This window comes from Giraffa tippelskirchi, chromosome 2 (assembly GCF_054371585.1).
Source record: "Giraffa tippelskirchi isolate mGirTip1 chromosome 2, T2T-mGirTip1v1.2.pri, whole genome shotgun sequence".
In the NCBI taxonomy this organism is placed as follows: domain Eukaryota; kingdom Metazoa; phylum Chordata; class Mammalia; order Artiodactyla; family Giraffidae; genus Giraffa; species Giraffa tippelskirchi.
This window is the reverse complement of record NC_137276.1, coordinates 33,349,272-33,361,432: the sequence shown is the minus strand read 5'-3', so window position 1 is coordinate 33,361,432 and position 12,161 is coordinate 33,349,272. Positions and strand designations below refer to the sequence as shown.

General features: G+C 43.1%; 1 protein-coding gene across 9 annotated transcripts in view; it reads left to right on the top strand.

Moving 5' to 3' along the window:
- The window catches only part of ENTPD1 (ectonucleoside triphosphate diphosphohydrolase 1), a 117,657-nt gene that overhangs the window by 90,269 nt on the left and 15,227 nt on the right, over window positions 1-12,161 (top strand). For all 9 annotated transcript variants that reach the window (XM_081551898.1, XM_081551872.1, XM_081551864.1 and 6 more), the window contains 4 exons: window positions 4,611-4,728; window positions 7,602-7,752; window positions 10,590-10,749; window positions 11,699-11,938. In XM_081551898.1, the coding sequence (XP_081408024.1) occupies window positions 7,664-7,752; window positions 10,590-10,749; window positions 11,699-11,938 (489 nt within the window). In that variant the 5' untranslated portion in view covers window positions 4,611-4,728; window positions 7,602-7,663. The remainder of the gene's footprint in view (window positions 1-4,610; window positions 4,729-7,601; window positions 7,753-10,589; window positions 10,750-11,698; window positions 11,939-12,161) is intronic.

The window sequence follows — 12,161 nt, the reverse complement described above, 5'->3', positions numbered from 1 at the left end:
AGCCCCATGGTATTACTTTATATTAGACTGTGAATATTCATGTCTTTTAGGACTGGAAGGAATTTAGGGACCATATAGTTCTAACTCCCCTCATTCATTCATGTGATTCAGCAATTGTCTGTTGAATTCCTGCTTTGTACTTAACACATAATAGGATCTACCATGGTAGATGCTGGATATACCATAGTAAGCAACACAGACCTGCCCTAACATAGCTTAGAATCTAATAGGGAAGACAGATATTAATCAAATAGTCATGTAAATATGTAATTACACATTGTTATAAGTACCGTCTTTAGAGGAAAAACACAGGCACTCCGAGGCATGGATTAAGAGAGTAGATTCGAATCTGAGGTCAAACAGGGCTGAGTCTCAGGTGAAGGGCTCTCGGGGCCAGGGCTCTGGAACAGAAGCCTCATGGCAGGTGGGGAACTGAGAGTAGAATAGTGTGAGGGCAGTTGTTTTCTGAGCGAGGAGAGGGTTGAATATCCCAGTTCTGCCGAGTCAAGGGTAGAAGCATGTCATCTGATGTTCCAATTTTCTCTTTCTTTTCACATTGAAGGAGACTTACTCAGAAGCTGGGCTTATGACATTTGCAGAGGTAGAATTATTTTCATCCCAAGACAGGATCTTCCCCACCTCCACATGGCCTCCAGTCTCCCTGAGCTCAGGCTTGGTTGCTACCCCATCTCCGGATCTTCACCAAGGCTCCAACATTCGTGTCTCATAAACCAACACCCTCTTTCTAGCCCACTGCTTCTATTCACAGAAGCAGTCAACATAGCTCATCACTATGACCACTCAACATAGCTCATCAAGACCAATTATGATTGATAAAATCATGTGCGTGATCAAAAATTAGCTTAAGATCAAGATTTACACAGTCTGATCACAACTATATAAAAATTATCACGAATTGAAAAAGATCAGAAGGAAATAAAGGAACAGTGATGTCTAGTTGGTGAAATCGTACATGTCTTTTTTCCTTTTCTCTTAATTTTCTAGATGCTATTTAGTAAACTCGTAGTACTTTTTAAAAATGAAGTAATATTGAAAATAATATTAAGAGGATGTCAGATCTCTACCTCACTACTCAAATCTTTGATTTTTCTTTGATGCGAAGGACATACGGGCTTTTAGAAATGTCTTAAATATGAGCTACAGAGAAACATTGGATAGAGTGATAATATGGCAAGCATTTCACAAAGTATTTCTATAGGGTGGAGATTGTATTTAAAACATAATTCTGTTGTCACTGATTCTGGGGGATGCCAGCTTAAACAAGGTTAAGTGGGTTTCTCCACTGTCAGACTTCTCTGAAGCAGTCACTACATAGTGGATTCATGAACCCAGAATGGGGAGCAAGCATTCCTCAAACTTCTGGGAAGCTTTTTTCACCCAGGTCCTTGCAGGCTACGTGTTTTGGAAAATGCTGGTGTGAGGAAAGAGAATAAAAGCTAGTGGCTTCCGGGGTTCTAGATTGGTCAGGTGAGGCATAACTGTTTAATACCCATTCAAGTCAAACTGCTCTGGAAATGAACTGTGAAAGTTCATTTCAGTTAGCTGAAATGAACTTCTAACTCTATAATGAGCCAGCGATGAACGGCAAATGAATATGCTTTTAGTGTTGCAACAATGAAAGGCAAACGCGCCAAATGTTCAAACTTAAGAATTTTCAGACAATCAAGCTTTACCTATCCATAAAACAGCAAGCGAAGCCAATTTTTTTTTTATTGTGCAATCCATTTTGGAAGACAAAAAACATTTAGTACAATTCAACAGTTTAGCTGCTATATATAAGGTGAAGTGTATACATCAATTCCCGTGTTAAAGTCGCTCTTCTGGCCCTTCTCAAGCACTTGTCAAATGAAATGTGGTGAAAGTTTTTGTTTCTCAACCACCTCACTGTGTAAGGCCTTGGTGAGACAGGCTGTTAGGAGCAAGCCTGGTCCCTCTGTTCTACTGGAAGAGTAACTTTCATGTCAACAGAGTAGACAGAATAGAACATCCTGATTCCAGGGAAAGGCTGCTTGCTGCTGCTGCCTTGCTAGCTTTTATCATGTACTTCTGTGATTAGAACATTTTCTGGCAGGAGGAATTCAGGGACCCTGCTAGGGAACAGCAGGGTTTTCTGCCGTGTAAGCCCTGAGGCTCTTTCTCCAGGCTGGGAGGTTTCCCACGGGTTCAAAGGCTCCAGACCTCAGTTAGATTCCTCTCTGCCCACAGCGGTCACCACCTCAGGTGGTTCTTGGTTTGATCTCACTGCAGGCCTAGTTGCAGAGGAGTCTGTGCTGTTTCCTTCTTCACTGTGCCCAAAACCAGCATGCAGGCCCTTTTCTTTACAAGGATGTAATGCTGGTCACCATAGGGAAATCCCACTGTGCGAAAGGGGGCAGAGAACCCTGTGGAGGTTATGGAAGGTAAGGGAGGCTCACACAGCAGAACAGTGGGCACTCCCTGGTGGCAAAATGGAAGAAAACTTGACACCTCAGTAAGCTTGACATTTAGCTCTCTGCAGTGGTTCAGGGAGGTCAGTTAATTCTAATTCTTCTTTTCTCCCTGGAGGTTCTTAGGTTTTTCCCAGGTGATAAGACAATATGAGGCGATAGATGTAAAACAACTGTTGACTTAAGCAGTACCAAGTGGCAGACCACACTGTGAGGTTCGCAGCTCAGATGGGCAGCAAAGTGTGACTGAAGTGAGTGGCTGGCTCAAACTTGAGAAGCACCTCCTTGGTTTCTCATCCTTTTACTTTCCTTTCCCTTCAATTTACTTTGCTTCATGTTTCTCTCTAGGATAGGGGTGACAAATAAAAGATACCCAAGCCACCGTACTCTTCTCACAAGCCTGTGGCAGACATTGATAACCATGTCATTTATTTTCCTGATTAAGCTCAGGGATGTCACCAAAGATGAGTATTCATTGCTCACAATGGGCATTGGGCAGTCTGCTTATGTGCTAAGTTGCTTCAATCTTGTCCAACTCTTTGTTACCCCATGGACTGTAGCCCACCAGCCTCCCCTGTCCATGGGATTCTCCAGGCAAGAATACTGGAGTGGGTTGCCATGCCCTCCTCCAGGGGATCTTCCCAACCCAGGCATTGAATCCACATCTCATCTCATATCTCCTGCATTGGCAGGTGGGTTCTTTACCACTAGCGCCACGTGGGAAGCCCATTGGGCAGTCTACTCCTGGGTAAATACCTGAAATAAATGGGTGCTTAAGCCCACAAAATGTTTTTCACATTTGGAAACCACTCCAGTGTCCAACAGTGGAATGGATAAACATACAGTGCATGCATATAATGAAGCACTCCACAGCAACAACAAGAGACAAACTATGGATACCCTCAACCTGAATGCATCTTAGAGACTTGTAGAATAAAAGACATTAGACATCAGGGAGGCACACTGTGTGAGCCCATTTACTGCCGTTCAAAAACAGGCAGAACTCCTCTATGGTGACAAAAGTCAAGACTGGATTCCTGTGTGGGAAGCTGGCTGAGAGGGGCACCGAAAACAACCTGGGGACTAGAAAATGTTGTGTACCTTCATCTTGGTGGTGGTTTATATGGATGTGCATATGTGCAAAAATTCATCAGGACATTTTGCTATTGTCATCCTTCTTTAGAAGTCCTTTCAATGGGGCACCAATTGGAAAACTATTGTCCAGACCTTGCTCCTCTGTTCCTCTGTATTAGAAACACAAGGCCTTAGTTAGGTCTAACTCTGATCCAAATCCAGGCTCCGTTACCTAATCACTTTGAGGAAATTACTTGACCTCTTTGTACTTTTGTTTCTCATCTGTATATTGGAGGTGAAAACAGTATGTACTTTTAGCACTGAAGGTTAAGTCAGATAATTCTTATAGAATACTCCTCACAACACTTGCTGGTGCATTTCCCATCCTCGTGAAATATGAAGTGGCAACTTTCTGTTCTGGCCACCTCATTCTTTCTCATATTGTCTTCTTACCCTTCCTCCTCCACCCTCTTCCTTTGCTTTATTCTTCCTTCCATGCCTTCTATGCTTAAGCCAATATCATGAAGTCAAAGTACAGATCTTTTAAATTTTATTGAATACGATTTATAGTTATATTTGTAATAAAAAAACAGGCACACTTAATGTTTTCAATATCTCTCTTCCAGACCTCATACATATCAGACCAATCAAATCACAAATTTGGGGGTCAGACACTGGCAGTGGTAGCCTTTGAAACTCTTCAGATGATTCTAGCATGATTCCAGGCTTGGGAGCTGCTGGATTAATTGCTTTCTATTCCCTTTCTATTGTCTCAGCTACTTCAGTACATTGAGAATCACCTGAGAAGCTTCTAATGGCAGGCCCCTTCTTGGGTAAAGCCTGGGTATTTCTAACGTGCAGCCAACACTGAGAGCCATAGCTCTAGAGGGACTGGTGTGTTGGTAGACCTTGTGATCAGCACAACTCCAGGCACTCACTCCCCCAACACCCAACCCACCCTCACCATGAGTTGAAATACTTTCTCCTCATGTTTCTGAAAGCCCCTGTCTTTGTATCCTTTCTGTTGCAAGCTGAATGTGGAGAAGAAGGATGTAATGCTGACAAGTTCTCGGTTTGTTTTGCCCTCAGTTTGGGATTGTGCTGGATGCGGGCTCCTCTCACACAAGTTTGTACATCTATAGATGGCCAGCAGAGAAGGAGAATGACACAGGGGTGGTGACTCAGATAGAAGAATGCAAGCTAAAAGGTAAGACAAAGAAAAAGGGATCGGGAGACAGAGGGCATAAGAAAACAAGAGGCATGTGACAAGTGAAACACACAAGGAAAAGGGAAGTCAAGTGAGAACGTAGTGGAGCTGCTATTGTTGCTATTATATAAATAATTTATTATCATTATAAAATAGTATTGGAATCAGTCCTTAATGATAAAGCCCTTGAAAAATAAACTTTAGAATAATTGGGTAATAGCTCCCATCAACAGGACACTTCTGTGTGCTATGCACCAAGTACTGAAAATGCATTATTTCATCCTCACAATCTCCCTTTAAGGAATGTATTCCCGTTTTTTTTTTTTTAAATGAGGGCACTGAGGTTGCAAGAAGTTATGCCACTTGTTTAAGGTTACTTGAGCTAGTAAGTGATGGAACTGGAGCTCAAACTGAGATCTGCTCCAATTTAACCAAACCCTTATCGGTCATTTCATTAGCAAATACCTCCTCCTATTCAGTAGGCTGTCTTTTTGTTTTGTTGGTGGTTTCCTCTGCTGGGCAAAAATATGCACAACTTTAAACCCACGTGTTAGATAGTGGTTCTTAAATTTGAGCCTGCATCAGAACCACAGATACCTGCTCTTACCCCAGAGTTTATGGGTTAGTAGGTCTGAGACAAGGTCTGGGAGTTTGCATTTCTAACCAGCTCCCAGGTGATGCTGATGCTGCTGGTCCAGAGAACTGCTGCTCTCAATCTTTGTCCTCTAATTCGTGGCTTGGAAGAAACTTCTAAAAGCCTTTAGCTTCTGTATAGGCAGGCAAATCATAGACCCTTAGGGCTGCAAAAAAGACCCTGTGGATCACTGAAGTCTTGTTTTACAGAAAAGGAAGCAAATATCTGAAAGTCTAGTGACTTGCAAGTAGGAACAGATCTAGGATAAGAATCTCGCCTCCTACTTACAACTCCAGGTTTCCTGCTACTCTGAGTCACTGCATTGCATGCTGAGTTTTTTTCCTAGTCAGTTTTCTTTTAAGGTCACAAAACAAGACAGAGTTGTTGACAACAGCTCCTTCTGCTCCCTCCCATCCAACACTCCAGCATGCACCGAATGTTACCACATAGCACTGTTATCTTCGGACTTCTCTCTTGGCCTTTGGAGCCGGGGACCTACTGTTTAGTTTAGTCAGACAGGTTACCTAGGCCCCAGAAGATAATTGACTTTTCATAGTTTGTCAAGAAAGCTGTAGATAGGAGGTGTTTCCAAAACAGCGAGTCATGGTACCCAGTGCCTGATGTCCTCAGAGTTTGGTCCCATAAATTCTGAGATAGTACTTCAAACATTTCTTAAAACCCGAATCCCTCATTTTATTGACTTCTATTTAATTATTCACTGCCTTCCATTTCTTAAAGTAGTGTTGCTGTGTTAACCTAGCAGCTGTCTATGGAGATTTATCCTATGCATATTTGGCCTAATAAATGCAGTAATTTTCCCTTCTCAAAAGAGAGAGAGAGAGTTCTCTAATCAAATATTTAAACAGAAGGGTTGAGTTGAGAGCAACTAGTTACTAAAGGCCAGACTTTCTGGAATCAAAACAGTTAGCTGATAACTTGGAGCTGATTTTTCTTATTACAGTGAAGTGGACAGGCTGTTGAAAATTTGGTGAATGATACTGGTGAATGATATGGATACTATAAGGGCCTCCCAGGTGGCTAGGTGGTAAAGAATCCCTCTGCCAGTGCAGGAGATGCAGGTTCAATCCCTGGGTCTGAAAGATACCCTGGAGAAGGGAATGGCAACCCACTCCAGTATTCTTGCCTGAAGAATCCCATGGACAGAGGAGCCTGGCAGGCTACCGTGCATGGGTCACAAAGAATCAGATACCAGTTAGCGACTAAACAATAGGAGCAGCATGGATAAGATCTGGATACTTACTATTAAAGCAAATCCTCACTATAAAGCATTGAAAATGTAGATTTTTAGCTTAAAGTGAGCCAAAATTGTTGTGCTAACTTCAAAAAATTTAAGGAATCTTGGCTCTAATCCTCTCCATAGTGACAGTTTAAAAGGCTCTAAAACTGGATAAACAGTTTTGCTAGGCAGTCAGGATATCAGAACGGGAAAATTGCTGAGTTATCATGGGTACTATTGCTGTTTTTTCTAACAAAGGAAGAAATTTTGCTTCGGAAATTTTAGGGGATTGGCCACAATTACGTAGCCAGTTAGTAGCCGTTCCTATCTTTTCAGTAAAAGCCCATATGCCTGGTGTGTATTTTAATTTTTATTCTAAATGTTACCTTTCACCTTTCTGGTCTTCTAGGAATTAGTGTTTTTAACTACAACTTTGTAGAAGAAATGTCATAAAGCAGCTATATATAGAGTGGTTGTCTATAAGATCCCCATTAAAATCTGAGAGCCTGTTTTTAGGAAGGTTATGCCACTGACTGTGAAAATTGCACCATCCAGTGGCAAAATTATTGAACAGCAAACAAAACTAGCTCGAGGTGTGACAATAAATCCTACCAAGGTTAGATTCAGTGAGTTACCCTTTAAGTACCAAAATCTAATGTTGTTGTTTAGTTGCTAAGTCACATCTGACTTGCAACCGCACAGACTATAGCCTGCCAGGCTCCTCTGTCCATGGGATTTCCCAGGCAAGAATACTAGAATGAGCTGCTTTTTCTTTCTCCAGGGGATCTTTCCAATTCAGGGATCAAATCTGGGTCTCCTGCTTGGCAGGTGAATCCTTTACCACTGAGACACCTGGGAAGCCCACCAAAACCTAATAAATATCAAAAAAAGAAATTATCTGCTTGCATTTTCTCAGAAAACATCACTACTTTCTCTAATAATGTGAAGATATGTCCTTTACTTTTAAAAACGATTTTCATCTGCTTCTACATCTTTCTCTAGGTCCTGGAATCTCAGGCTTTGCTAAAAAATTAAATGAAATCAATGTTTATCTGACTGCATGCATGGAAAGAGCCAGAAAAGTGATTCCATCAGTCCAGCACACAGAAACACCTGTTTACTTGGGAGCCACGGCCGGCATGAGGTTGCTCAGGTATAGCAGCCAGTAGGGACTGAGAGTGGCTGGGAGTTAGGTTTGGTTGCACTAGAGCCTCTGAACTATGAGCAAATGCCACACTTCTTAACACAATTCTAGATATGCTAAATGTCCACACCTAAGAAAGAAAATCTCAGTGAACAGATAATATTCCCGAAGTCTTTGTATGTATAATAATGGGAGTTTACATATGTTAAAAAAAAAAAGCCCTCTTGCTGATCTCCCCACAGGGAATTCAAGGGAGTGATGGCACAAAGAGAAAAAGATTGAGCCTGTATGCTCTGAGATTTAGGGTAACAGATTTAGCCATTCCATATCTGGGAATAGGAGACCCACAGACTCACAGATGTCCCAAGACACGAATCGTCACAGCACATCACTACTGGTCACCACTTAGTACCTATAGGCGTTATTTTTTCATTTGCTGTTCACTCGTTCACTCAGTGTGTAGTGACTGCCACCTCTATCCCAGGACATGGGAGTAGACTACTCATTTCCCAAGATCCGAGTTTTGATACAGGGTGACCAATTCTTTGCTAGAGGAGTGCTCAGAGCTGCTACGGGAGCATACCTGTCCCTGCCAAGGATGGGAGGAGGTCAGGAAGACTCACCAGAGGAGGAGTACATGAACCAAATCATTGAGGGCTTGTTGGAGGTTGGGAGAAGGGCATCACAGGCCAAGTAGATGTCATGTATTCAATAACCTATGTTTATTGGACACCTATTATATGTCAGGCACAAGTCCCTCCTTTTCCTGGATCTTGTGTTCTAATCACTGTGCCCAGGAGGGATATGTGAGAAACCAGGGCCTGTTCAGAGGACTATAGATAGTTCTGCACAAATGGAACACAGGGTACATAGGGTAAATATCAATAGTGACAATAATAGTGGTAGAAGCCTGTATTTGTTGGGCCCTTCCTATGTTCTCAGCACTATGTTTTATTTTCCGTAACTCTACAAAGTAAGAGGTACCATTAGCTATTATTAACCAGATTAAGAAAGCTGTGGTGTACAGATGTTAAGGAACTCACCAAAGGTCACACATCTGGCAAGTGGTAGAGCTAGGTTCTGAGTGGGATTCCGAGAGGGCAAGGGTCAAATCACAAAGTGCCTCATGGGCCATGCCAAGGAGTTTGGAGTTTATCTGGGAAATAATGGGAAGCCATGAAAGGATGCTACGCAGCTGGTGGCACAGGTTGTTGTTCAGTTACCCAGTCGTGTCTGACTCTTTGTGATCCCATGGACTGTAGCACGCCAGGCCTCCCTGACCTTCACCATCTCCCGGAGCTTGCCCAAGTTCATTGTCATTGCATTGGTGATGCCATCCAGTCATCTCATCCTCTGACACCCTCTTCTCCTTCTGCCCTCAATCTTTCCCAGTATCAGGGACTTTTCCATTGAGTAGTCTGTTAGCATCAGGTGACCAAAATACTGGAACTTCAGCTTCAGCATCACTCCTTCCAGTGAATATTCAGAGTTTATCTCCCTTAAGTTTGACTGGTTTGATCTCCTTGCTGTCCAAGGGACTTTCAGGACTCTTCTCCGGCACCACAGTTCGAAGACATCAATTCTTTGGTTTTCTGTTTTCTTTGTGGGCCAACTCTCACAACTGTATGTGACCACTGGGAAGACCATGGCCTTGACTATACGGACCTTTGTCAGCAGAGTAATGTATCTGCTTTTCAACACATGTCTAGGTTTGTCATAGCTTTCCTACCAAGAAGCAAATGTCTTCTGATTTCATGGCTGCAGTCACCATCCACAGTGATTTTGCAGCCCAAGAAGAGGAAATCTGTCACTACTTCCACCCTTTCCCCTTCTATTTGCCATGCAGTGTGCCATGCACATTGGTAGAGAGGTGGATTGGAAGGGAGGAAAACTAGAGATAAGGAGCCCAGTTGGTAGGGTATGGAAGGCACTCAACTGCGAGATTATGGAGTCTAATGGCAGCATTTTCTGACCCAGAGACTCTCAGTATTGTATTACCTAGATCTTGGAAGGGCTTCCTAGGTGGTGCAGTGGTAAAAGAATGCATCTGCTAATGCAGGAAACACAAGAGACGTGGGTTTGACCCCGAGTTGGGAAGCTCCCTTGGAGAAGGAAATGGCAACCCACTCCAGTATTCTTGCCCGAAAAATCCCATGGACAAAGGAGTCTGGTGGACTACAGTCCATGGAGCTGCAGAGAGTCAGACATGGCTGAGCATGCAATCCCTGGTGAAAATAGTTGTAGTCCATCTTCATTATGACAACCCTGGAAGATTTCTTCTTTAGATCTCAAGATTTCAAACCCAAGAACCAAGGCACAATATGAGAAAGTTTTTTTTTTAACCAGTCTAGCGCCAACTGAGTTTGGGTATCTGTCTCAGGACATTTACCACCTGGAATTTACTAGAGCCCTAATTAAAAACCTCAAGGAGAGTCCTGAGGCTGTGTAAGCAGCTCAAAGCCTCCATCAATAGCTAATGTAGCCCACCTCAGCTCTAGGTTTGGTGATCAAGCAATATCCAGCTACCACCACCACAGTAATTAAAATTACTCTGATAATTTCCTGGAGCCAGGCAATAACAATGACAACAGTCTTTTAAGAGGACCAACATGCATAGGGATTGGAAGGATTTGGATTTGGAGAGAGGGGGCCAAAAGGCCCCCTTATGCCTTATGCCTCACCCCAAGGGAGGGCTCCTCAGACAGCCATGTGTGGGGATCTCCATCCGTCTGTTTATTCCAGTGAGTTTGTGGTTCACCTTCCTGGTAGAACAGGCTGGAAGCTCTGGCTGCAGTGGGTAGTTGTAGTTATTAAAACAAAACCAGTAACCTCAGCTCTTTGTGCAGGATGGAAAATCAACAGATGGCAGACAAGATCCTGGCTGCAGTTGCAAGCAGCATCAGCAAGTACCCCTTTGACTTCCAAGGTGCCAGAATCATCAGTGGCCAGGAGGAAGGTGCCTATGGCTGGATTACTGTCAACTATTTGCTGGGAAAATTCACTCAGGTGATTATCTCACAGCACCCAGGGAGGTGGTTCCCTGGGGGTCAATGCCATTGATATATCTCAGGAAATACCTGGATCACTAAGCAGAATGAATGATGGATAAATGAGCAAATTAACTTCCCCTCATATTTGCAAGGGTCACCAGAGGTATAATTCTCTTGCAACTACTCTTACTATCGGAGAATAAGGGAGCCATATCTTTACCTTACAGAGATAAAGAAAAAATAAAAAATATAGAAATGTAGAAAAATCGGGCTTCCTGGGTGGCGCTAGTGGTTAAGAACCCGCCTGCCAGGGCAGGAGACATAAGAGACATGGGTTTGATCCTGGGGTCTGAAAGATCCCCTGGAGGAGGGCATGGCAACTCACTCCAGTCTTCATCTTCTGGAGAATCTCATGGACAGAGGAGCCTGGTGGGCTACAGTCCAGAGGGTTGCAAAGAGTTAGACAGGACTGAAGCGACTTTGTATGTACACACGCACACACAGAAAAATGAAAAACCTATCATTGAAAATAAAGATGTCTATTATTTTCCCAGTGCTATGTGTCTTGTGCTATATGCAAAGAATTTTTCATATACCATTTGATTTAATCTTCAGAATACTTATAGGAGATGTTCTCTCATTGAAAAGCCACAAATGTAGGCCTAGAGAAGGTAATTATTCTCCCTAAGTTCACATGGCTAATGAGCAAATGAGTGGGGATTTGAATTTGAGTCTTTCTGGCCCCCAGTTGTAAACTGGCCCTATATTGCTACAATCTGAGCTGAGTCTCCGAAGCCCCTCTTTTCTTGCTGTTGATTTGATGCAGACTCAGGAACCTCTGGTAAGCTTAGTGTCACCCTTATGCTCCTGCTCCTCTGCCTTAGGAGAGTCCATGAGTCCAAGAAATCATATGAAAAGGGAAATGTACAGAGGCTTCTACAGCTGGTGACTGTACTCTCTTTCAGAAATTGAGTTGGTTTAACCTGAAGCCAAGCAAAGACAATACTCAGGAAACCTATGGAGCTTTAGACCTTGGGGGAGCCTCTACACAAATCACTTTTGTGCCCCGAAATGAGATGACCGAGTCTCCAAACAACAACCTGTACTTTCACCTCTATGGCAAGGACTACAGTGTATACACACACAGCTTCCTGTGCTATGGGAAGGACCAAGCACTCTTGCAGAAACTGGCCCTGGAACTTCAGGCAAGTATAACTGAATCCAGACCACCCTCCCAACAACTGGGGGCCTCCAGCCCCCACATCTTGTTGTTTTCTATTTCTACTGCATAACTGGTCTGAAGTTGGTTGTTGTACTTTCCAAACTTTTTCAGGGAGGATATCTAAGAACATCTGGCCAACCCCTGTGAACTGTCCCATCTTGACACTACCTTCTATGTTTGTTTACCGCACTGTCTCCAAGAACACG